At 39.8% G+C, this 27,166-nt stretch overlaps 2 protein-coding genes across 3 annotated transcripts; one reads left to right on the plus strand and one right to left on the minus strand.

Annotated features, from left to right (window-relative positions):
- Window positions 1-525: 525 nt before the first annotated feature.
- LOC134854436 (glycerol-3-phosphate acyltransferase 3-like) lies at window positions 526-3,719 on the minus strand. Its single transcript, XM_063870683.1, has 3 exons — window positions 2,161-3,719; window positions 1,685-1,882; window positions 526-1,289 (listed from the first exon to the last, which is right to left on the minus strand). Exons 1-3 carry the CDS (start codon window positions 3,324-3,326, stop codon window positions 896-898), a joined length of 1,758 nt encoding a protein of 585 aa, XP_063726753.1. The 5' UTR covers window positions 3,327-3,719; the 3' UTR covers window positions 526-895.
- A 2,683-nt stretch (window positions 3,720-6,402) lies between these two features.
- On the plus strand, window positions 6,403-18,334 carry LOC134854437 (uncharacterized). 2 transcript variants are annotated; one of them, XM_063870684.1, is made up of 4 exons: window positions 6,403-8,566; window positions 9,882-10,141; window positions 14,930-15,082; window positions 18,061-18,334. In XM_063870684.1, the coding sequence occupies exons 2-4, from the start codon at window positions 10,080-10,082 to the stop codon at window positions 18,332-18,334; spliced, it is 489 nt and encodes a 162-aa protein (XP_063726754.1). In that variant the 5' UTR covers window positions 6,403-8,566; window positions 9,882-10,079. The 2 variants fall into 2 exon arrangements, with proteins under 2 accessions (XP_063726754.1, XP_063726755.1); XM_063870685.1 differs by having other exon boundaries at window positions 6,403-8,548; window positions 9,909-10,141.
- Window positions 18,335-27,166: the final 8,832 nt, after the last annotated feature.

Genomic DNA, 27,166 nt, shown 5'->3' on the forward strand with positions numbered 1-27,166 from the left:
GGGAAGGGGCCTAGAAATTGCTGCAGTTTGATAATAAAGCAACATCAAATGTGTAAGAATAGTTGTTTACGGGGAAAAAATCTCGTTCCCGATTTCATCCTCCTTGCTCATTGCAAAGAAAAATGTGAAAATTGAGGTCGATAAAAAATTGATAGATTTGCCTGTAAAAATCAACGGCTGAAATTCAGACAAAGTGAGAAATCTTCTCACTTAATCAATTTGAGGAGCAGATTGTTTACTTAATTAGAAGTATTATTTTTCGGGCAAAAAGAATTCAGCATTTTGCATGTTGGCTTTACTGCTTAAATTTTATATTTAATTTTGGGGGATATCGTTGACATGGCTAGTTTAGGGAGAAGATTGTTCAGGCGGGCCTTCAATTGAATATAACTTACATTTTTAAACGACACGCCCTTAAAAGTCCTAAATGCGCCACTGTCAGTAGACGACCTTCTTGGTTAACTTATGAGATCTTCTGGTCTTTGACTCTGCGCAGCTGGCTCAATGTAAAAAGCAGTCGTCAGTTAAAAATCGCATTTACGCTCAGAAGTACAAGTAATAGAAGCTTTCGAAGTATAAATATATAAATATCAACTTTAACTTTCAGGAATATCAAACATACCAAAATAACTATCAGTAAAATACCTAATCAACAAATTCAATTGCAGAATTGAGAGAATAACTTTCAGGTTGCTAAAAAGCTTTACACCATCCGTTATACAATATTCAGAATGCGCAAATCTGACATTCATTTCATAATTGTTAAATTATAAGAGTTGTGATAACATAGTTCCACAGAGCACACAACCCGGAAAGCAACGACATTATATTATAACTGCACTTACAACTTTCAACATAAAATATTATTCGCCCGAAGTCACAGTCACTTTCCCTCTCATAGCAGCTTTAGTTTATTTGAGTCGGCAATATTCATAGCTGCTTCGTCACCTTTTTCCACTATCTCGTTATTGTTGTTCTGCCCGACTTGTGTTAATTTTTTCTCTTCCTTACTAGATGGAATATCTAGACCAAGTAGGTTATTACACGAAGTGCGAGTGTGAGCTTGTGCGAATGTGCGTTGCTTCAGCTTGTCCAGATGAAGTGGGTTGACCTTGCTCCGCTTCAGGTTCCCGTCCCATTCGAGGTCGACCAGACCGCCTCTGGTGGCAATGAGACGCTTCACTCTGTAGGCGAACGACACCACATCTTCGCCCGGCAGTCTTCTCGCAGCAGGCAGGTACCACACATCACACACTATGGCCCAACTGGTCATCATGTAGAGCACATACCTGCACACAGCCACAATCACAATCACACAATGCAACTTCGAAACGAACAAACATCACAAGCATCGGTTAGACTTCGTTTTCAAAGTAATAGTTTACAATTTAAGAAGCCACCCACTTTTAAATTTAGAAATCTCCGAATACCATTGCTCATGTAGCCATAGTTCCCGAATTTGACTATCAATTACTGTATGCACAAACTGTTCAATTCTTCAGGTGAATGATTTTCTGAATCTTTTTGACGATTTTAACTCTTTCACCATCACTTTTCCTTTGGCCCGTATTGTAAAAAAATTTGACATATTAATTTTGACATATGGCCCGTATTGTAAAAAAATAAAATTGATCAATTTTCAAACAATTCTGAAAATGACAGATGACAGCAGGTGGCAACTGACCTGAGCATTGAGTGTTTGGATGAGTTCCAGAAGGCGTCTCCGAATCTGGCGTCGTACTTGATGGCCACCGGGTACACGAGGTCGCTGTACTCGAAGCTACCCTTGCGGAACATCATAACTGAGGTGTTGTTGATACAGGTACCCTCTGGGAAGATCAGGATTGGAGTGCGAGTGGGATCCGAGGCATGTTCGGCCACCCTGACGAAGAGAAGAACACACATGAGAACAAGAGTATCCATTACTAATCTGACACGCTATACTAACTTTTTTTATAATTTGCCCAAATCTATTAGTAACTATTAGTAAAAAAAAAAATCTAATATTTTGGCCCATTTGACAGCTATACATTTGATAGTGCAAAAGGAGAAATGAGCTGAGCGTTCATTGTTAAAGAAAGAGTCTGTCTATCTGGCAGACTGAGTGAGTGAGTGAGTAGTGGAGGTGGTGTTGTGTTTCAGCACTTGTTGCTCACTTACTTCTTGATCACACCTTCTCGGTCACTTTTCTGACTCCTCTCGAACCACACGTGACTGGCCAGGCGCGACATCGCATTCTGCATGAAGCCGGTGAAGCCTCCGTGTCGTTGTCCGATGAGGACGTAGCAGTTGTCACAGGAGAGAATGAGGGCGTCAATGGGAGACGTGTGATTGGCCACACACACTCCGCCCCCTGTCGGCAGATTGTCTCGATCGTGGAAGCGCACGATGGCCGAGAAGCCGCGACACAACACCCGATAGCTCATCAGGCTAAGTCTCTTGGACAGAGCGTCCTTCAACTTGGATTGAGGAATGAATGAGACTATTAGAGTGCAGTTAGCATAAGTTCCTATGCCAATTACGAAGATTATAGCACGAACCGGAAACATAATCAAGTAGCGGAACAGAAAGCCGAAGAACCAGATCAAACTTAACCGAAAGCCCATGTCATGTTTATAGATATGGTTGGTCCTCGTGAGAAAATTCCACGATTTCAGTTCCTCTGCCTGAAACCTCTGCGTGACGTCATCTTGCACTATGCTGTCAACTCCCGCTTTGATGTAGAAGGAAATGTCACTCAAGTCGAAACGCTGATCGGTAAGGAGTCTTTCGTAGCAGGGCTCGTATAACTTACGAGCATACTCGGCCAAACCCACCGACCCTTTCTTGTCAATGATTCTGGCATAGTCGCTGTTCAGATTACTGTTTTCTGATTCCTGAGTAGCTGCTGAAAGTGCCGCAACATCTTCCACATGAGAAGTTTCAGATAAGTCATCAACAGTCCCTCTTTTATCCTGCTTCTCATTGGCTGAAATTTCTTCTCCATACTCATTGGCTGAGTTGGCCCATTCTGCACTGTCCGAATGAACAATTTTAGCACCATTTGATGAAACTGATTCAGTTTCTTCTAGAACAATCTCGTCACTTTCTGAATCATTGTCGACAACGGACTGCTGTTGCAGTTTATGATTCCTCGAAACTTTCCGTCTACCCCAGTCAAAAAAGAAAAGAAGAAACTTGACATAGATGTTTAGAAATCCCAAAGACACGTTAAAAGCTGCAGGAATCAGGATAAAAACATAGACCAAAATAGACGCATAGATAAAAATTGAGATGATTATGTATAAGTTGGTGAAATCTTCACGCGTTGCATACAGGTAATGCATTTTCTATCCCCAGAATAATTACCCAAAGTCAGTCATAATCTGAAACAACATTTTAATTTATTACCGCCTGGATATAAAAGGAAACATTGGCAAGTAGTGGTGACACCGAGTGATCGAACGTTCGTTCGACGAAAAACCTTGAAGGCTCTCGCGGATGTTCGGTTCTATTTGACCTGCATGTTATTGAGTATCCAAGACTCACTTCTTTGGCTAGGAACATCTTCTTCATTCCATTCTCGAGTACTTCTATCTGGATGGTGTTTTCAGCACTGCAGGAAACGTTGTTACCAAGAAAAGGGCAACACTTACTGCAGATTGTGTAACATGCAAAGTATTCTGCAAGAAATTTGGAAACTTTTCATTTAAATATAGATTTTTTCAAGAATATCGAAAAAACCAATGAAATACCGAGTGTTCGAATATTGTTGACGAACATTCGAAGGCCATTTTTGAATGAATGTTGCAGCACTATTGGTAAGAAATCCTTCGACTATTAACCATATTTGCATTCTATTAAGAATCAACAGTTGAGTCAATATTGGTAGAAAACAAACAGAACTGAGGTCAGACGGAATCATTTGAGGAAGATTGATTCAGTCGGAGGTTGCATTTCAATCATACAAATGACACTTTGGAGATCCAAAGCCCAGGTAGAAGATCAAACAACTTTAGAGTATCAATTAAACTCCATGTTCCCACAGGTGGACCTGAAAAGGAGGTCTATCTAAGGGTGTGCACCAAGGCTACCCTCATAAATCAATCAATGATTCCATTGCGCCCAAGGAATATGGGCGCCCTCCTTGCCATCGGCAGCACTATCAACCACCATCTACTTTTTTTTTTAAAAAAAGGCCCTTTCTTTATTTCAATACCACCCCTCCGGAAAATCATTAATTCATCCTCTGAAGATGCGCATTTTATTATCTTTTTTATTATTGAAACACGACTGCAAGGGCTTCAATGTGATGTTTCACTTCACTTCATCTGAGTTTTAATTCACGTACTTGATTTCATCAAGCTTCCGCCCCATTTCAGTGTTCATTGGCAGCAAATCACGAACAATAATTAGCAGTTAAGGTTGTCGCTGTTTAGGCGACGTTGCCATCGTTTCAAAGATTTGGGTTTTATAAGAGCGGGTTATTCATTCTGGAGAACTGAAAGATTAAAATGATTTGCAAGCGTCTTAGCACTCCGCGTTTTTGCAAAGATTATTTTAGTACTTCTGAGTATGCAGACTGATGTAGTCCCAGTCCTCCTCCCCCCTCTCCTTCGACTCTGTACGCGTCAACGTCGCTATTTTAAATTGGCGAGCAACCAGATCGGAGCTGTGCAAGGGTTGCCCTGGATAGGAGAGCAGACCCCGTTTTCAGTTCAGACTCATCCTGTTTTATGCTTCCGAGTTTATTTCGCGTGACACTGTTTCGGATTCAGTCTACATTTCTTTCACTGTGATGGTAGTGTGTGCATTATAGTTCCGACCATTTGAAAAATGGGGAGGAACTTTGTTTTCGGGTGTTTTAGTTTTTTGTTTTCCATGCAAAACCATCTACCACGGATAATCATCGGAGAAAGTTGAGTGATATATCAAATTAAAGCCCTTATAATCTTGATTGGAACGACATTAAAAAGTTTCGAACAAAAACCCCAGTGTCGAGTAAACCCAGTTCGAAAATTTTGGTTTTTCGTCTTTATTGGCGCGATTACAATAGCTTATTTTACTGGCTTAAAAGCTTAAATTAAAACTTAACAATTTAGTTTTACTTGAGCTATGTTAGTTTTTTTTAGTATTTTACCGCTTTTCGGAATCAAAAATTTCAATAAACTGCAAAAATTTTTGACAAAATTACATTTTCTTAAATTTTTTTTTTTCGTTTTTCTAGTCATTTTTCTGCAAAAATTGTTTTTTATTTTATTTATTTTACTACGACTGTCGAATATGCCTAATCTCGTTTTTCATTCAGATCCTTTAATCACACCACGCCGAAACAAAACGAAACTAATTTTAAAAAAAACTTATTTTAAGACTATGGTCGATGCCTTGTGCTACTTGCACAGTAACCGGCTATCCTTGTTACAATTGTAAAGATGCATAGCAACGTGAGGGCCCATTTACAAGAGGGGATTCAGTTCACAAAACTGCGCCGTTGCGATTAAGATATAGCAGTGAGTATCCGATAAAATCTGTCTATGAAAACCGGGGAAACTAAAAGTCTTGTTCTAATTCGTTTGTGAGCTTGAGTGCCTGAAAAATGCCCGCCACTGCTTCAAAAAAATAAGAGCTCAAGAGGCGGTTTGTTTTCTTGCCGATAAATAGACGTTACAAAACTAAAGCTTTTGGAAGCAACCAATCCGTCTTTGACATTTTGAGATAACCCTTGCGACGCAGGTTTGGCGTTTTAAACACTTTTCCGGATTTTTAATCGTTTTTTTTTCAATCATGACTGTTAAAAAAAAACGTTAAACTTATGGCACGTCAAAATGATTCAATGAGCTAGTCAAAAAAACTGCAGCATTTTAGAATACAAAAACAAATTTTGCTGCCTTTTTCTCCGGTCGAGACTTTTTACGTTAAGAGACGCCGTTTATTATCATGTGGTTAAATAACAAGCCATCCCTGATTTCATTCATTTATATCTAAAAAAAATTACAAGATAACATGACTAGCCAGTGGCTGTGCAAGTAGCACAGAAAGTTCCGACCACGGTACCAAATACAAAAGACATTTTGAGCAGCTAAAAAGGAGTCAAACTAGCGTCAACTAAGATAATAGTAGCTTGTTCTCTGAAATTTAGTCCAGGAACAGAGCTATTCTGACCAGTTTTCTCAAGGCAGAGAGAACGTTTTCGATGCGTTTTTTTGGCATCCGAATCAAATGAAAGCATTGTTTGAGGTTCGAGCATTGTTTGAGGTTCCATTAAAACCAGTTCCTGGGCTGTGCTTTACATGTGGTGGAGAGAACACCAATACTTTCCATTTAGGGCATTTCACCTAAAAATGGTGCTGGAGACAAAATGAGGATTTTAGTGGGATCCAAGTGAACAATAAATCACATCGGACCACTTGCCTCCGCCTCGAACGGCGGCGGCATGTGCTGCGACTGGCCTAATTTGTTAGTTTACAACTTACGCACATTGACTAGCACCAACTGCTATTCTGCTATTAGCTCCCTAATTGCATTCACTCGTTATTCGCACAGCTCCCTTGTGAGGAATGTGTGGCGGCCAATCTATTCTATGCACTCAGTTCACTGGACTACACTGCCAGACCCGACCCACTTTGCCAAATATCTTCTTACCAACAATAACACCCCTGTACAAACAAATCGCTTCTTCCCTCTTCCAGATCCAGATTACCTCCCCCCTTTCTCTCTCTGTTTAATTTCCACCTGCCACAACCTGTCCAAATTGCCACCTTCTATCCCAGTTGAGGGGGATGAACAGGAGTGTGTACTGATGTAGATGAAAAGAAGCCACTAATCTTCCAACAATTTTCAATTCAGTTTAAAGTGATTCATAACTTCACTTATTTCTACTATGTTCATTCTCCCAACAAACACTACTACCCATTACGTCATAAAAAAACTACAACTTTAACAATAATCAATTTTTTCTTTAACAAATTTATCATTAGCTTTGAAAAAGTCAATTGAAACCACTATAAGCCCAAAAAATCACCGAACACTTCAGTTTTTAGGTAAAAATCCGCACATCACTCGAATCTTCTGAAAATTCAAGGCGGTTCCCAAAAAGAATTATGTATTCTTACTTGAAATGATCCCTTCCTACTTAAGCTGATTCAACATTTCTTCAACCCTTTGAACTTGGGTGTTTTTTTTTTAATTTGTCGGCTACTTGGGGAGTGTTAAAAGCTGAACAGAACACACCGTGCTGCCGTAATTTGTTAGGAATCTGCGGTTGAGAGAAATCTGCTTGGTAAACTGCACAGTTCACCCATGGTGTTAATAGAATCATAACATCTCACTTTATTGGGGGGTTGTGTCAATACGGCTTTTAACACACAGCTCCTCTTCCACACTCAATTCCCCCGAGGCGAGGTTGAACCCAGTGGGGAAATAGAGGAGCACTTATCTGATTGGAGTGTGTCTTCTCTAATTAACTTCCTAATTACTTCTTGTCATCTTCCCCACTCACTCTCCAACCCTCATTTGAACTATTTTTAACCGCATATTCGCCTTCTTCCTTCCACCAACCCCCAATGCATTTTTCATTGAAAGAGGCTTCTTGCGATGCAGATGAAATTTGACTGGAAGGAGGGATGGAATTTCAGTCCAATCATTAGGAACGAATTAGCAACTGTATATTACTTCTCTTCTATTCTCCTCACAAAATGTCAGCAGAGTTGATAAATACTGAATATTAGAAGTGCAAGTCATCCTTTTCACACTAAACAGTAAACACTTTACACAGGCAAACACAAGTTTACTTGACCTGTCTGTTGGCCATTTGTCAAATAATTATCATTATCATAACTTACACAATTTCGAAAACCAGTGGCATTTTTGAACTTGTCTTAATTTCACTAAATGGAAATAAACCGAACCGGTCTTACTCATTCATTTCACAGTCTCTGTTTAATTGAGCTACCTGTTCATTTACTCTTTGTTCATTCGGTCAAGGGGGGGGGGGGGGTAAGAAATAAAAGTTCACTATCATTCAACTAGTCCATCCACGTCCTTTTTCTTCATTTGTCATGGCCAGCAGGCAAATTCATTCATTCGTTTTCTACATGAACATCTGAAAAACTAAAACCCATCTTATAATTTGACATAATTCGTGATGATTGATGAGTAAACTATTTAAAGAATAGCTTCAACATCAACCAACTCAATTTGAAGAGGACCTTTTCATCCATGGCATGCTGGTATGTTATATGCACAGTAAAAACAAAATATTTATCCGGTTGTGACAACCTCAAAAACAGAAATAGACGAGCAAATCTCAAATCTGATTTCGCTCATAATAATTTGCCCACTTTCTATAGCTGACGTTCTTTTTGCATCACATTTGGGCTCTCTCACTTATAATGTGCTGAGAATGAACTTAGGACAGTAGTGGCGGATGTGATGTAAGATACACTGCAATAACTGGTGGCTCAATAGTTACAAAAGAAGAAGGCTCGCTGCTGCTTCTGCTGCTGCTGCTTATGATGATGATCAAGTGAGGAGAGGAGGCTAACAGCTTCTTCATTGGCATAACTCGAGTGTAGACTAACTACTACTAGTAATAATTGAGTTGCAGCTAACTAAGTTATCACGCCACACGAACCACTCACCACATTTGTCACCATTCTCAAAAAGCCCAAGTCTATTTTTACAATTATCAAAACCGATTAACAGAGAAAACAATCATGTTACTTCAACTTTCCTCTTTGAAATTTGAATCAAACCGATTGGGGTTTAGGAACTTAAACGACAGGAAACTAGACGATCAGAAAATAACGGAATTTAGACAATAACTTGCGTGCAAATTGCGTGAAACTTGTTTACAGACTTATATTAACTTTTGGCTGAGTAAATACTGGTTGTCCGTAAATTCCGTTTCTTTACGGTCGTCTAATTTCCTAGGCCCCAAACCGATTACAAGGCTCAAAAAAAACAAATTCTTCAAATAGTTTTGAATCTTTTTTTTTGTTCAATGATTCAGCTGTTGAAAACATCAGACACTTAGTTATTGGTTAGACCAGTACGAAGTGAACAATTTCTTACTGCTGAAAAGCCTTCTCAGTTGACACTATTTCGGCAGCCATACACGCTTCCCTCCCTCACCATTTAGTATGGTCCTTTGAAATCCGGCCTTCCGGCTCTAATCAAAACTACACTTCCTTTCTCCTTCTTTGAAAAAAAAAGAGAAAAAAGAGAGAAAACTAACCCTCATCATTAAGCCCAGTTGTTCCATTTCAATTTACCAATTCTTTACTACCACTTTGGTACTGTATTTTGTAGTATTACTAGTCTAGCATGCACTTGAAGGTGGTCGGGCGGGAGGAGGTTTTTATCTCAAAGACCGACTAATCAGATTGTTGCAATGAGCCCCCAGCACAAATTTATCTTCCCAGCCGTCTGTGCTGTAATTTGCAGTACAATTGGACAAGGCCGCTTTCATACCATATGATTTCACACCCAAATTAGAACGAGAAGATCCACTTACCATCGCAGTTAATTAGGCTGGCTCCCTTTCCATTGAGACTGCGGCATTACTCCATTACAATTGTAATAGCTTCCTTTAAACCATAATATATCTTTATTACATCATAGCACATTTCGACATACAAGTGGTTATTGAAGTGCTCTTATGTTTATAAATTCGCATCAAAAAGTGACTCTCATAGTTGAAATGACTCACACCAGTTCCATATTCCTGCACAATGAAACTCCTTCTCAGCAGAAAAGACACTCCTGAAAAAGTTTCCTCAGCTGAACTTTTCTTTTGCAAAACTTGCCCAATTTTTTGATATTTTCATTCTACCAAAATTTGATGAACAGATGAGACTACATGTGATAGATTGAATACCCGCAGCAGCTATAACTACTAGTAGTAAACAAATGTACTTCCCATTGGCCAGGCTTTGTTCAGAGAAGTTGGCCAATTAATCACACTTATCTGGACTGGTAACTAGTAGAGGATAGATAATTAATTATCAGTTGTTCGGCGGTTCAGTGTTACTTGTGTTTTTTTCTCTCTCTCTCCTGCGAATAGCGGAAGAGGAGCGACCAAAGAAGTGGAGAGGAGCTAGATGAACATGGTGTACAGAAGTGTGGCCACCAACAGGGCCAATGTCAAAGGAAAACGCCTCAGGTCAGTCTCCAACAAACAATAAACACATCCCACCCACCCGCACACACACACACACAAACAGTCACTTATAGACAAACATACACGAAAGCAAACACACCCACACACAAAAAAAAACAATTACTTCAACACATTCATAAAAGAAAGCGCGCACACGCAGGTACTGGGAAATTGGAAGATAAGCAAATTAGACGGATGCTACAAAAACGAAATTGGACGAAAATTATCTTTTTACAGATCTGGCATTTTAGACGAAAGAGCTATGCAAAGGAAAGGGTCAACAAAATTTTTTCTTAAGAGTCAAGTTTCACAAATAAAAAAAGAATGTCAATACCTATCAAACCAATTAGTTTAAATGAACATAAAATGTCAAATCCGAACATTACAGGAGAGTTTTGAGTTGAATAAATTAGGCATGATTGATTTGTAAAAATTTTTGACCATCGAAACTTAACTGTTCTGTAAACGATTTTTTTTCTCACGCGATTTGTCTGCAAACAATTTCGATCTCTCTCACTTTCGTCTATTTTCTCACAATTGCAGTTTTGCAAAATCGTCCAATTTCCTTTTACGTACCTCCGTCTAATTTGCTTATCGTCTAATTTCTCAAACCCCCCCCCCCCACCCACACACACACACACACACACACACACACACACACACACACACAAACAGGCGCCCAAACACACACAAAAATATATTAACACAACTAAACCCCAGCAGGGAAACAAATTTGCTCTGCAAGTAGCCAAGGCAGAAACTCACTTAGAGCTTAGTTTTGTTTTTATGGGATTTTAAAAAAAAGTATAACTAGATTGGAATTTAGCAGCGATAAGACATCTTATGTAATTAACATGTATACGAAAGCGAAAAAAAAAACAAGTAAAAGAGCGGACGAAATAGAAGCTTTATGAAGCTGAAGAGAAGAAGGCGAATTTTTGAAACAACCCAGCTCTTCTTAGACCTTAAGAAACCTCTTATCAAATTGTTTTTTGGAAGTTTTGTCTACCCTGATATATTTTTTGAAATCCTAATAAAAACTGCTACAATAAAAACTTTCACTCGATTACACTCATGTAGCTGCAATTTTTTCTGAAGTAATTAAAACTGCTAGGAAATCAGTCGCTTTGAAAGAAGCAAATCACGTTCAGACCACATTTATAATTGCAGAAAAAAGTGAGAAGTTAAAATCAGTTTATTTAAAAAAAAAACGTTAAAATATTTTTGTTCTGACTTTCGTAACGAAAGAAACGGAATATTTCTGCTCGAGGTGGGTTTTTTCTTCAGACAATTTTTGCGTTTTTAACTAGCGCCATTTTTGACGGAATTTTTTTATATCATTCAGAAGGTATTATTGTCCTGAGCTTAAACTTGAAAAGATATTTCACCTGTGATCATTTTTCGTAAAGTTATGGGGGTTTGGTTTAGAGATTGCCTAAGGCTGACTAAAACAAATACGATACTTAAAAACCTACGAGCTTTTCTGGAAGTTTGAGATTGCTTGTGAAAAGTCAAAACTGAATTAAGAAAGAGCGGTGCTGTTGCTACTCACAGCTGTAAATTAGACGAAACCACAAGTAAGTCACAAGAAGCCCATGGAAGTGTAGCGATCACGGTGGAGAGAAAATTAAAGGACCGGAAGCGAAACGCCCAATGATCTCGTCATTCGAAGAACAAAAGGAGGGTATGCGCCTTGCAATAGATTGGATAGCCAAAAGTCCTGCGACTTGCGTGCTAATTTGTACAGATAGCCAATCCCTAGCATCAGCCCTTGCAAACAACAGTAGAGACACGGAGCAATTAAGAGGACGATTAGACTGCTTAACGAGCAAAGTTGCGATTCAATGGATACCAGCCCATATTGGAATACCTGGAAACAAATGGACAGACCAAGCGGCCAAAGAAGCCACCGACATGACCGAGGAGCGGCCGAAACCAACCTCCATGAAATGCGCAAAGGCCTGGATCAAACGCACCACCAGCGAAGCGATCCATCGCCAATACACCATCGCACAAGACTGACATACGAGCACCTCTCCGATAAAAGAGACAGGGACAATATCAAAAACCGGAAATACAGCAGGACACTGTACGAAACTAGCCGCATACAAAAAACTCATGGATCCTACGACGGACCCAACCTGCCCGCTATGCCGGGAAAATCCTCAAACAGTAGAACACTGGATACTTGAATGTCCAGGTACCATAGCAGCACAAAACATTTTCGGAACGACCGACGTGTGGCTAAACGACCAAAGGGTGCCGTAGAGCGGGCAAGAAGGACCTTATAGGACCTCCTTGTCACCCACAAAACAAGACGAAGCAGCAGCAGCGGCTGTAATTTAACCACAATTTTCAATCAAATCTTAATTGGGATTTCAACAATGTTGCCTCTCCTGAGGCAGCGCATCCTTTATTTCGGTCCAGTGTTGTCCAGATTTAGTCGAATCCTGTGTTCAACAATTCTTCCTAAGAAGGTTGTTGTTAACTCTCCTCTTCTCTTGCGAGATCCGCACTGTGGCTCCACGGGGCGCCCTTTAGTAAAATAGGGGCCCTGATTGCAGTAACGAGTTTAACTTACGACGTCGCCCAATTTGATTCAACACCAAGCCGTGAAACGGCAGTTTTTTAAAATAATAATGCGGTGAATGACAAGGAGACGGGTCTTGGCCAGAAAGTGAACTTACTAGGCAATTATGGGGAACAGTAAAGCAAACAAAGCAAAGGAACTAAAAAAGAAAATAGTTAGCCGAACAATGAACCACTATTTAGTACAGCTGTTAGTCTTATTTTCGTTCGATTTGAGGGTAAGCAAGTGGTGAATAAACTAATCATTTATCGCCCAAAAAGTCTTGAATTTATTTTTAGCTCGTCATTAAGTTCACTGTCTAGATCAGCCGTTTCCTCGTTTTGTTATTGTTTTTAGTTGCCGTTTATTTTATTTGTTATTGTTTTTAGTTGCCGAGTACTTTATTGTCATTGTCGTTTATTGTCTTGTTTCAGATTGATTAATTGTTTCGTCAAACAGTAACTGTGGCTTTCCCAGGGGTTTCTAAGAGCCGAAAGGCCCCCTTATGACAGCACTGAGTAAAACCCATCCTCGGGAGAAGTTTTCGGTACGGAGAACCGAGCAAAACTCCTGACCCGTTTCAGCGGGCAGTTTTTAATTAGTGCGGAGAACCGAGAAAACTCCTAACGTGCCCCGTTATGCAGAATTGAGGATAATTGGCTTCAAAAAAATGAATAACAGACACGGGTATTTAGAAAAAAAATCCTAGTGTTTTCTTGTGTTTTTTGCACAATAACTTTTCATGTTTTAAAGGACAAAATTTCGGGCCGAAAAAGCGCTCAGGAAGTTTTAAAATAAGTTTTTCGCTATAAGTCCAAATTTAATGTAAGCATAGCTTTACTCGACAGCTTTACTTGCTCGAAATTAAATTATATCTCAAAAACTTCAAACCAGTTTTTCTCGACACTGGGACAAATTTTTGAAAATTTGTTGATGTCGTTCGAATCACGACTAAGCGGTCTACGATATGCTATATCACTCCACCAAATCCGATGATTATTTGTGGTAACTGATTTTACAAGGAAATATACAAAAACTAAAACACACCCGAATACAAACTTCCTTCCCAGTTTCAAAAGTCGGAACAACAACCACCTAGAACAAAGGAACCAAATCAAACGCCTGTTTTTGAGAACAATGAAATGATCTAGAATCCACACAAAGAAGCTTCGCTTCGCAAACACTTGCGAGAACACGACAAAAAGCAGCTCTATATACTGAAAGATGAAAAAGTACAAGTAAGCCTCGAATTAGTAAAAATTCGGCTACGTCTTGGATTCGATCTGCGTTCTAGAGATTATTAGTCTCACGCACTAACCACCGACGCTGAATAAATCACAAACACTAGCCACAAAAAAGCAGAGAACAGATGCTAAGAAATTTCAAATGCTACAGATAGTGATTATAGCAAAAGAGCCACCAAATAAGAGAACAACTTTAATACACTTTTTTTGCAAGTTAGAAAAAAGAAGGTTCGTACAAATACACTTCGCTGCTCGAGGGTGTAAATAGAAGTAACAAACTGTCTAGTTTAAAAAGTACACGGAGATAGTGAACAGACTGATAAATTTCAGGGAAAAGGTTTTTAAATTCCACTCAATTTTCTGGATATTGATGAAAAATTGGAAGGAAAGAGTGTAAAAATCGCCTAAGAGGGCTCTTCAATGTTTCTAGGATAATCGTCGAAAGGGTAAAAGACCCGCAAAAAGTAATCAAATGCTCCAAATTTATAACTCGCAAGAGCCACCATGAGCCCTAACTTGGAACCGAGAATCAACCAAAACAAACATCCCATGCCTCATACAAATCAGAAATAGTAGTAATTTTCTGATACTCGCATGTAGAAAAAAAACTATAAAACTCCAACCATTGAATATCTGCAAGCAAAAAATAAGATTGGGACAGTTCTGACAATTTACTAATATATTTGGCACGGCCAAATCGAATCTAAGAAGGCAAGAATAACTTCTATAGAAATAAGCTTCACCTTACGCAATGAACCCATGCTATTAAAAAAATCAAGCAAATTTTCCTCAAAACTGTGCCTGAAACGGGCAACATTGGTTAGAAACAATTCTAAAAACCTCAATTTTCTACGTTTGTCTTAAGTTAGTGTAGATAGTTTCAGCCAAGTTTGAGACATTTCGGACAAATGTTAGGTTGAGACAGTAGCGCGATTGTTATATATAGTGGCGATTGGTAGATGTGTAGTGTGTGTTTAGACTTCTGCAGTTCAAACTGCGTCAGCGGCAGATGACTGTGGACGAGAAGAGGAGGAGGAGACAGCACATGCTGCAGTACTGGAAGAACAGCATCAAGTGGATTCTCCTCTGTCTATTCCTAGTTCTACTCGGCATCTACCTCTGTGTGGCAAGGTAACTCACATCAACTCAACACTCCACCCCCCCCCCCACCACCACCACCACGTTAGACACCATCTTAACAATTGGATCCCATTTCAAATCACATTAATAGCCATCACAGTCACTTTCTCCACATTCGTTTGACCAATTCCAATAAGTATAAGTTAGTAAAATGCAGGGTTCTACAAAATGGACTTTTTCAAAATGCGATAAAAAAGAACAAGGTGCTGACGCCGGAAGTAGCTATTTCATGTTTTTTGAATTTCTTATGCTGAGGCGGGCTGAAATGGGTAATTTCAAAAATTGGACTTTGCCTAAAACTGTTTCTCAGCTGAAATCAGTCAAAAGAGTGAAAATTTTTGAGAAATTGCAATGTACCAAAAAACAGAAAATTTTTTTAAATAAATTAGAAGTAGCCACTTCAGTAGGAAAAACTATCACAACCAGTTCTTCCGATTGAACCCTTCATTCCAATTTTGATATGATAGTTTCGAAGAAAATCAAAAAGTTTGTACAAAACGGTCGAAGTTCAAAAACAAGACTTTCCGAAATCCACAACTTTTTCAGCAAAAAAAAGGTCGTGGCCTCTTAAACAGCGAAAATTCTCAAAAACATGTTTCTCGATTAAACCGAAACTTAACCTAAGAATTGGAACGGCACATTTTGAGAAAAGTCAAAAAAAATCCAAAAAAAACGGTCAGTAAATCAAAAACTTGACTTTTCCGCAAATCATTCCTTTTAGTGTAGTGTAAAAAATGGACATAGCCGCTGATGTAGACGCGATTCACACAGCACCTTGTTCTAATTGACCGCAAAAACTCAAGATTTAGGGGATAGTTTTCGAGAGACGTCAATTAGTTTCAAAAAGGGGTAGAAAAAGCGATTATTGATTTTTCCGACGGCCATACCTTTTGTATGAAAAAATTGAGCGTAGCCGCTTATGCAGAAGAGATTCACGAAACCTGTAATTTCGAATGAACCCCAAAACTCAGATTTGGAAGGTTATTTTTCGAGAACTGTAAAAAACTTTATTTTTCCGAATGCGATAACTTTTGGTGTAAAAATATTTGAGTGGCCGCAAATGCGGTGGAGCATTCCACTACCCGTTAGCTCCATTGCGTCCACAATCTCAGATTTCAGAGATTAGTTTTCAAGAAAAGTCAAAAGAACTTCGAAAAACGGTCGAAAATCAAATATTTGACTATTACGAAGGGCAACTTTTTATGTAGAAAAAAAATGGGCAGAGCCGCTTTTGCAAAAGAGATTCACAGAACCTGTAACTTCGTTTGAAATTCCATACACTTTCATAGCATCTGATTTTGTCGAACAGGAATTTTTTAACCATCGAAACCACAAAATATAAGTAGACTAAGGCGATACAACCAGGGGCGGATCTAGGATTTTCTCGGAGGGGGGCGGATTTTCAAAAAAATTTCGAAAAATTTGACGGCCTTTTTTTGTCGATTAAATTGATTTTCGGAGCTCTCCTAAAGCACTAAAAAGATGCTGTTTTGCCCAAATTTTCTGCGCCGCAAGCAATTTTTTGAAAAAAGAGGTCAAAAAAGCCGTTTTTGGGCACTTTTTAGAAAGTTTTGACAAACTTCTTCTTTTTTTTTGGTGCGCGCTCCCCCTGAAAGTTAGTATATATTGGCGCCAGAGGCGCCTATAGAAAAATTTTAGGGTCGGTAGTATCAAAGGGGACCCCCCCCCCCCCCCCTAAATCCGCCCCTCGATACAACGTCAACCGAAACCATTGTCGAAAATAATAAAAAACAAAATTATTCAAAATCAGACTTGATAAAATGACAAATTATCGATTAATGATAAAAGAATGATATTTTAAAAAACGGAAAATGAACCGATGGAAATTAGGACGAAAACCACGAATCAGAAAAAACATTCAATTTTCTAAGCATTTATTTAAAAAATTATTTCTAAAACGTACTCCACGAAATTGAGCATGTCTTGAATGTTACCATTTCCAAAAATTGACCATTCTGTGAACAAAGTTATTCACGGCAAGTTAAGTACCCGATTGCAATACCCTTATCTCAGGATTGGATAAAGTAAATTCGTAATATAACACAATACTCTTAAGGTGGCTAGTGTAAATTAAACAGGCATCTGAAATGCAAATAGGCTCAATATATTTGTACCGCTATTACACCATCGTTCTATTGAGTGACTTCATCTCCCTATTGGCAATTTTGCTGAATGACAAAAAGAGGTAAACAGTTTCCATTGACACTGAGAGAGCTTTTTGAATCTTTGGTAGCATCAAAATCACCTCTGAAAGAGCTTTAAAATGTTATCACAAGCGATAAACTTCACATGATCATTCCATTAATGCGGTTCAGGCAATTTGAAGAAATTGAGGCAACATTCGTTTTCTGCTTGCTTTTAGTCAATATCTACCTAACTATTTGACTAAGAATTCACTAGCTATTTTTTGGTGAAGCTATGGGTTTTCAAAACTGCCAATTGGGCAAATTGGTGCTCCAGAAAATTATAACAGTTTTATTTCCGAATGGAATTGAAACAAAATTATTGCTCCAAAAAAGACGTTTATAGACGCAAAATTTATGCTTTTGTAATTTAGGCGTTGGGATAGTTTTTTTAATGCATCTTAATTCAAATCATGTAAAAAGTTGTCAATATCTTTCCGAAAAATTCTTTAGACAGGTTAAATGAAGTCGGAACATTCAATGCCTCTCGGTGATATCGGTAGCTTTGGGTTCCTTTGGTTTAAGCTAGTTGCCAAACGTATACCAACTATCAATCCATAACTCACCTATAATGCATACTTACCGTCCTTGTTCGATCCTTCCGCCTCTTTTCGCCAACATAAGGATTTTTTAAACACGCAAACACTTGTAGCAATTTGGTTATTCAACTCAAAAGGAAGGTTTTAGGGACTGCTGGTTGTTTTGGAGTCCACGGAGCAAGCGCCTTTTCGTAAAAGTTGTCACTCACTCTACGTTTCGTTTCAGTCTGGTGTGTGGACACTACATACTAACGCCGGGGAGCAACCTAATCAGTTATCAGCAAATCAAAACCCAGATATCAAGAGCAACATTCAGTCAGGCTTTCTTTTACAAGCTTCTATTCTACTGTCGATATATTGGCGCTATTTTGATGGGCATTGGTGTATTCGATTTGGTGCTGGTGATTGTTTATACATTTTGGGCGACCAATGAGCGTGTGAAGGTGTGGAATTATCAAAAGCAACGACATCTTATTGTCACGGCATACAATTCGAACTAGTTCAATTGCCAAACGGAACTCAGTAGAAGATTGTTTATGTTTCTTAGTTGCTCCAAAAATACGAGACCCGCTGCTATGATAAATTGACGCTGTTTGTTGTATTTGAGGAAAAGCAGTTGTTTGGAGATGAATTGTATTGTATCCGATGTTGTATATAGTTTCTACGAAGAAGTTTCAAATTGTTTTGTATTTTTGGTATTGTGACCCGTGGTTGTAGAAACAACCTTAAAAAGAACAAACGTTTGAGAGACGTTATATGTAATTTAAAAAGAGCTTTTAGATTAAGGAGTAAAATACATACCAACAAACAAATACTGCATTGCAAGGTGAAGTGATTCATTGACATTATCTTGGACGACAAACACTTATTCAGTTACGTTTCGTAAGTTTCAAATTAAGTACGACCAAAGAGATAACAATCGGTTTCAGCAAACTTCCGTTGAAGTCATCGTCTTCTTGGAGGCGATCTGGATCTTTCTCTAGGATCATATCTAGGAGTTGTTCGAGGCCCTCGATCACGCTCTCTGGCACCACAGTAGACACCAGGAGTAGGAGTAACAGCTCGATTCGAATGCGAAAACTCCACAGTGACTATTCGGCCATCGAGTTCCATTCCATTGCACTTATCCTTCACATAAACGGCATCATTTATTGTTTCGAAATTCATGAAGCCGAAGCCTCTGGTACGATCTGTTATGTAATCTTTGATTAATCTAGCGTTCAAAAAACCAGGGTACGAAGAAAAAGTTCTGTTTATATCACGTTCGGACGTTCGATCGTGCAAACCGAAGATTCCCAAGCATTTGGAAGGTGCTGGAGTTGGTTTTCCGCCACGGCCTCCTCCGAAACCCCGGCTTCCACCTCCAGATCTTCGAGGAGAAGGTTCTTTTCGCTCACGATATTTCTCTCGATATTCTGGTGAGGGACTTCTTCTTTCTCGGTACTTTTCTCTATACGAGGGAACTGGACTTCTTCGGGCATTATATGGAGGAGGCGAATGCCTTCGGTGACCTCCAGAGAAGCTACGTGAACGTGTTCGAGAGCGTGGCATTACTCAAATCGGAAACGAAAAAGCGGATCATTCTCGAGGTGTAAGCACCGTTCACTCAATAACATTTAAAATTTAAAAGCAAGAGACATTGGGTCTTGCGTTCCAAACCTCAAGCAATTGAAGACAAAACGTGGCTCGTTTTGAAACGTAACCTTATATTATTTGTTCGTTGATCAGAAGTTCAAATTAGTTAGAAGTACGGCTGCATGTCTCCGAGAAACTTTGCAATGCGACCCAGAAGACCCTATTGGAACTGATTTTAGACGATGATTTTTATCATTTCACCTTACGCTTTACTTGTTCCTAATTTTTATAGAGAAAACATAGATTTTTAAAAAGATTCTAGAAAAATGGATTTTAAAAACTCCAGTTAGAAGTACGGCTGCATGGCTCCGAGAAACTTTGCAACGCGACCCAGATTTTATAACCAGAAAGGACAAAAAACTTAAAAAAATCTCAGAAATTTACAGGAAAATGTTATTCATGATTACGTAATTATATTATGTAATTACAGTTGTTTAAATTTGATTGGTTAAAACGTTTTAGAGCATTTTTATACACGTTTCTCATTTTTCAGATTTTTGATCGTTTTGTAAATATTGTAAAAAAATTTTAATCCTGATGATGCACAGAATGTGCGAAAACGTTTGAATTAACATTTTAAATTTCTTACATTTTAAAAGCTAATAATAAAAAAGAAATGAAAGCGATTACAAATTAGAAGTCAAAAGACAAATTGAAAGTACAAATGAGGTTATACTGAAAATTGAGAAGGAACTTAACAAAGAATTACTTGCCATAAACAAAAGAGACAAGATAACTAGTATTTCCTAAAATTCTTTAGGAAATACTAGTTTCGCATTTTTTCTTGGTGCCAACTTTGGCGATTATTTAATTTATTTAATTTATTATGCTGAATATTAAATTCTGGTTTTTTTGTGCAATTTTTCTAATTTCCAAGGCTCAGATGGAAAATATAGAAAAAACCATTGTTCACTGGTGCTATCTAAGCTGCCATCAAAAGATATTATCATCGAAATGTGGGATAAATGAGCGGAGAGCTACCACACTGACTCATCTTTTCCTTTTTGCGTTTTTACTGAACCAAAGTGGGGATGTTGAAAAAAACCCTGGTCCTATTGAAACCATTGAAACAGTCTACGGCATCTGCTCAAAAAATTGTGCAAATCTTAAATTTGTTCATTTGAATTTTCAAAGTATTATTAGAAAACGGCTGCAATTGAAAAAAATTCTTGATGATATGGGCGAAAATACAATCATAGGAATTTCCGAAACGTGGCTTAAAAAAAAGATAGTGATAATTTATGGAATCTCCACCCTAGAACGCATGCGATGTTCAGATATGATAGGCAATCAGCGGTAAAAAAGAAAGGCGGTGGCGTTTTGTTATATATACCACTCAAATTGGCTCCGAAATTGAGGCCTGATTTAAATTTATTTGATAAAGAAAAATATGAGTCAGTGTGGGTTGAGTGCAAATCTACATTTAACATTTCCAGTAAAGAAAAAATGTTAGTTAATTTGTGTTATAATCCAAGCAGATCAAACTTTATTGATTTTTTGGAACAATTAACGCTTAACATAGATAATGCATTTTCAATTTCTAATAAAATTACGCTTCTGCGTGATTATAACATAAATTATCTGGTTAGCAAAGAAAAAGAAAATTTAGATTCTATAATTATTCCATATGGATTGAAGGTTTTTTGTCCAAACGATGAGACCAGAATTAGTTCCTCAACTAAAACTCATATCGACTACATTATCAGTGACTATGAAACAAACGGCATTGAATTTTGTTTTGATAAACCTTATGAAACCGACCATTTTGCTTCCTTTATTTTGACGGACATGTGCCAGTCGGTCATGTCTAGGGGTTTGACCTTGAGAAATACGCAATTTTGGAGTGAAATTTTAATTTTGCAAAATTCGAATTGAGCATGTCATGCTCAATTTTCTCGAACCAACTGAAAATGAAAAAGTCAGAAATCAGAACACCCGAATTAACAATTGCGGGAAACTACTCAAGAAAAAGGCAGGAAATTGCTATTCGCAATTTCTCGATACGAAATATCAAGAGAGTAGAGCTGTCTTATCCCGAAAACAGGAGAAAACAACATTGACTTGAGGAGGGATCACTATTCGAATGGAATAGTGTGGACCTTCAACGGAATAGAGGACTACTCGAGTGTCCTAATGGTCCAAACGAAAACTTCAATTCTTGAGACAGAACTTACTTTCGTTATTGAAACTAATTGGCCTTAAAACTTATTTAGTTATATTAGTTAATTCTCAAGCTGCTCAGTTATAACTTACTCCTCATACTCAAGTGCGTCGATATGTAAGTTCCAATTTAAATTTCTCGAGTGCATTTTATGATAGTTATGTTGAGATAAGGCGAGTTTTAGGTTGATCCATCTGAAATGGATCAAAGTTCCACTGTCCAATAAAAAGTGACTAAGCGGATTGTTCCGACCCGGTTTTTAACGGCGTTCATGTATTTTGGGTATCCCGAGACCTAAGTATGGGGACGTTTTTATTTCTAGAGTGGGGGGGTATTTTGGTAGTGGCCTTTAAGCTGTAATGGGTTCCAGTCTCATGTCGCAAGCGAACCGAATTGGCTCCGACCGTTCTTGAGGCGGAAAAACACAAGAGATAGTGTCCCTGACTCTTGAGCCAATGGTTATAGGGCCTATTTTTCTTAAGCCTCATATGTGACTAAAGTAGGCGACTGTTACATAGTGTTTTTATGGCGCTCCTGGGTGTTTTTACGACATCATGACTACGGAGTCGAACCCACTTGACACAGCTCCGGGCTACATGCCCATTCTAGAGTACCGGTGGTACGGTTCAGCGGGAACGTGTAAACCTTCCGGTTGTACCGTGATAGCTTTTTAAGAAAACTCAAGAAAACTTCCTGGTACGCTCTCCGAACGAGGCTTAGCTAACCGAGTAAAGGGGGGCAACTAGGGGGACAAAAACACGAGCAAAAAAGGAAAACAAATAGGAACAAAAACTATAAAACGAAAAAAGACAGTGACTTTGATACCAAATTAGTTGGATCGAACCTTTGTATTAATTAAATAGTATACACATACTGTTTTACAAGACCGATCGTTTCGATCAATCTAGCAATTTTTCGATCAACTAGCAGTGACCTTGGTAGGGTGCCCGAGTGGGGGGCGTTGTTAAGGGTTTTTAGATAGATTGCGACCCAACCGGACCACTGGGAGACTTGACTGGAAAGGGTGACCAGTCGAGTGGGAAAGAGGTTCACAAGGATCGAAACGGACCACCAAGAGACTTGATTGGAAGAGGTGACCAGTCGAGTGGGAAAGTGGGTCTGCTGTCAAGGGCAGAACAGAGACAACCAGCACAGGGCCACTACAAGAGGACGCACAGGGGTGTTCTCAAGTCGGACAACGGGTATCGTTAGAATCCACATTACATTATAGGAAATAAGTGTAAAATTGGATAAGCGGAGTCCCATCGTTTTGAAACAGTTTTTACTCAAGCAGACCTGGAAACAGGTCTACGGTTTTCTCAAGAGAGGTTTAGCACCCGGCGCTTAAGGGATTTTTTGGCTTAAGAGGGGGGCTAAACAGGGGGGAGGTTAGCAGGGGGGCTGGTTAGGTTAGAGGTTGGCGGTTGTAAATTGTAAAAAGGGGGGAATTAGAGTAACTAGTTAATCGACATCGTTGATTTAGTTACATTAGCCATCAACACGCGTGGTAACAATAGGTGGACATCCAAAACTTATCTCGAGTTAAGATTGGTACGCTGGTTGGATCGGTAGGGGGGAACGGATATAGACAGTTTTCGTGACACCTCATAAGACAACTAGTGGGGGGAGGAAAACGCGTGGCAATTAGGTACCAGACATTTTTTTGAAAGAAGGTTGACATTTGTCTCCTTTGAATTTTAGGTGGGTCGATTACTCTGTTTTGTTATTTTTTCGGTACAGAATTTTATTTTTTCTATAGACATTGTTGCGTTTTGGGGAAGATTTGCGATTGGTTTTTAATACAAACAGGTGATCACAAGATACCTGCACACAAGTTGTGGCTCCCAATCGCTGGGAACATTCAAAAAGAGGTAACTAATAAAGGGGGGGGCCAGATTTGGCAACCAAGAGAGGGTTTTTGGAAAATTTTAACTGGAGCTTGAGTGGTGGTACAAGGTACAGACAACCAAGGAGTCCCTACAACAAAGAAGAAAGAAATCCTATATCCAGACACTCAGTAACGAGTCTTGGGACAGTACCGAACTAGTCTAGGGACATTGCAGTCTGGGGACAGTCTTGGAGTAACACAGTCTTGGGACAGTGCAACTTTGGGGCAGTCTTGGACCAGAGCAGTCTTGGTACGAAGCGGTCTTGGGACATTGGTCTTGGGACATTGGTCTTGGGACGTTAGTCTTGGGACATTAGTCTTGGGCCATTGGTCTTGGGACATTGGTCTTGGGACATTGGTCTTGGGACGTTAGTCTTGGGACATTAGTCTTGGGCCATTGGTCTTGGGACGTTAGTCTTGGGACATTGGTCTTGGGCTATTGGTCTTGGGACGTTAGTCTTGGGACGTTGGTCTTGGGCCATTAGTCTTGGGACGTTGGTCTTGGGCCATTGGTCTTGGGACATTAGTCTTGGGCCATTGGTCTTGGGACGTTAGTCTTGGGACGTTGGTCTTGGGCCATTGGTCTTGGGACATTAGTCTTGGGCCATTGGTCTTGGGACGTTAGTCTTGGGACATTGGTCTTGGGACGTTAGTCTTGGGACGTTGGTCTTGGGCCATTGGTCTTGGGACATTAGTCTTGGGCCATTGGTCTTGGGACGTTAGTCTTGGGACATTGGTCTTGGGACGTTAGTCTTGGGACATTAGTCTTGGGCCATTGGTCTTGGGACGTTAGTCTTGGGACATTGGTCTTGGGACGTTAGTCTTGGGACGTTGGTCTTGGGACGTTAGCCTTGGGCCATTGGTCTTGGGACGCTGGTCTAAAGGTACCAACGAGAAGTACTGGGACAACGCTGAACGGTCTTGGGACGGTAAAGAGAAAGTCTTGGAACAGCATTAGGAAGGGGGTACTACAAAAGTAATAGGTTAGGTTGAAGCACCAAGTATAACAACACGTTCCCTATCCTAACCTAACACGAAAAGAGCTTACAAGAGTTCAAGAAAAATTGTTTTTAGCGAATTATTAATTTCTTTTTCCTTGGAGTTTTTAAACCTTAGAATAAAATTTTTGTAGATAATAATATTGTAAATAATAACAATTGTAAATAATGAGGCGGAGCAGGGTACCGGTAGCTGAAAAAAGATCGACCGAAGCAAGGTATAGTTCGTCGCTACGCAAAGCAACACCAATGGGTCCGAAGATAACAAAGAAGAACTTTTCAGTTAACATGGTCAGCACAAGGAGTACAGCGGAGAACAGGGCGAAAGAGGGCACGGAAAGGGAGAGAGTAGAACCCACCATCGAGATTGATCTAGAGACACCCGATCAAAGTGTGGATGAAACAGGGAAGATGGCGACAGAGTCAACTCCAATGCCCAATACAGAGGAACCGAACCAGAAACCCATAGAGTTCTCACCGATAGATGACGCGGAAGATGCAATAGGCAACATCGAAGAAACGGTGAAAGAAGACTCTCAAGTAAAGAGGACATCTTTTACGGAAAAATTGGGAATAATGTTCGGAATAAAAACGAGAGAAAACGTGACTGAAGAGCCAAAAGCAGAAAGAGCACGAACATTTGGTACAGTGAGCACGAAAGCGACAGAAACCGGCCAGAATGAGGAACAAGCTAAAGCAGAGGCTATGGCCGAAGAGAAACCCACGGCTGACCATGAAGAGACTACCATTGAGCTGGGCGATTTGTTGGCGAAATTAGATCAGATCGACAAAAGACTTAAGAACAGTGAAGAAGACAGAGAGGTGATAAAAAAGGAGATAAGATACAACAAGCACGAGTATCTAGACAGTTATTTTAACCTAGCTAAAGCAACAGAGGAGAGACTCAAGGAAATGTCAGACAAGGTAGAGGCCACCAATGAAGAACGAGAAAAGAACATCAAAACAGACATGCAACAGTTGAAGAACCGATATGATGATGTTAACAGCCAATTAGGGAGCCTGGAAAGGAGAATGGACACAATGAGCAAGAGTCAAGCAGAGAGTTCGTGTGCAATACAGGCGAAGTTGGATGCAATCTTGAGAGGTTCTACACCACAAGAGAGACCGGCAGCGGATCGTACGCAAGGCACCAGAGTTGATTTTGTAGAACCACAAAGAAACAAACGGCAATCGACACCGTTGCCCATACCCAGGGATGCGATAAGCATAGCACCAACAGCTGCGAAAACAATAATGAAGAGTGGAACGTCGAACACGACGACTGGTCCGGGAGATTCAACAGCCAACAGCAACTCAGGACCGGATGCTATGACATGGGCCAGCACTTGGGAGATGATGAACAGGACTCTAGAGGCCTTCGCCACGAGGAACACTGACTCGAGCGACAGGAGAGAGGGAAAGTCAAGAAAAACATTCAAGAAGCCAAAAGAATTCAAAGATGACTCCGATGGATGCATTGACACTTGGGTGGAAGTGATGAGACTACATCTAGAGCAAGATAACTTGAGTGACGAAAGACAAGCGTGCACAGCCATACTCAGCAATTTAGAAGGCACTGCATTAAAGTGTGTGGTTGCAAAGAAAGAAGAAGAACGCGACACCGCGGACAAAATCTTTGAAATACTGTTGAACAGATTCGGCTCAGGCATGAAGGGTCATCAAGCGATGATGCGATTTGAAAAAAGGAGACAGAGGGACGACGAGTCAATAGATCGGTTCCTAGATGACCTCGAGAGCTTGAGAAGGAGGAGTGACCCAGAGGAGTCGACAAACAGACGGAACTTTAGCATTGCCTCGAAGTTCATTGATGGGGTGAAAAGTGATGACTTAAGGACAATGTTAGCAACATACTACACGTTGTCGAAGGACAGCGCACCCACCCCAGAAGAAATGAGACAGAAATCAAGAGAATACATGCTGATGAAACCTAAGAAATACTCATATTCTGAAAACAGGAACACGCAAGGGGGAAGCCAACCCCAGAGGTCATCATGGTACAAACCTAGAGATGATATGGATAAGCGCAGATCATGCGCGAACTGCGGGTCAGCGGATCATCATGTGGCTGACTGCACAACGTACAAACAAGGCATGAAGAGCCTAGGTTATGCACCGGATGAGGAGGACATGAGTCAGATGGAGGAACACGAGTACTATAATGGCTTAATCATCAAGATAGGCGCCAGATGTTTTTTCTGTAACCAGGAGGGGCACTTCAGAATGGATTGTCCCTTGTTCTGGGAAGCGGTCAAGGACCAGAATCACCCAAAACATAAGTTGGCATTAGCGGCGGTGCAGAATCAGCGGAACAGGCAAAACGAGTTCGAATCTAGGAACTTAGGGGCACCAAACACCGAATTGCCGACGAAGACAGTGAAAGCTGTAACATATGTTAGCGGTGCGTTAGAGTCCGCGGCCGGGAGCTCTCTAGAGATAAATTATGAGAGAGCGGCGACGGAAGCAATTGCCAAAGTGAAACAAGATCTGGCTGCGAAAGAAATAGAGCAACGACTAAAGTTGGAGATCGAGAGACAGAATTTTAACGAAGCATTAACCGGAACGAACGTAGTACCAGAGGCTAGAACGGGCTCAACAAAGAACGGGAATTGTAACACCGTGAAAATGGTGA

The sequence above is a fragment of the Symsagittifera roscoffensis genome, chromosome 9, assembly GCF_963678635.1.
Source record: "Symsagittifera roscoffensis chromosome 9, txSymRosc1.1, whole genome shotgun sequence".
Taxonomy (NCBI): Eukaryota; Metazoa; Xenacoelomorpha; order Acoela; family Convolutidae; genus Symsagittifera; species Symsagittifera roscoffensis.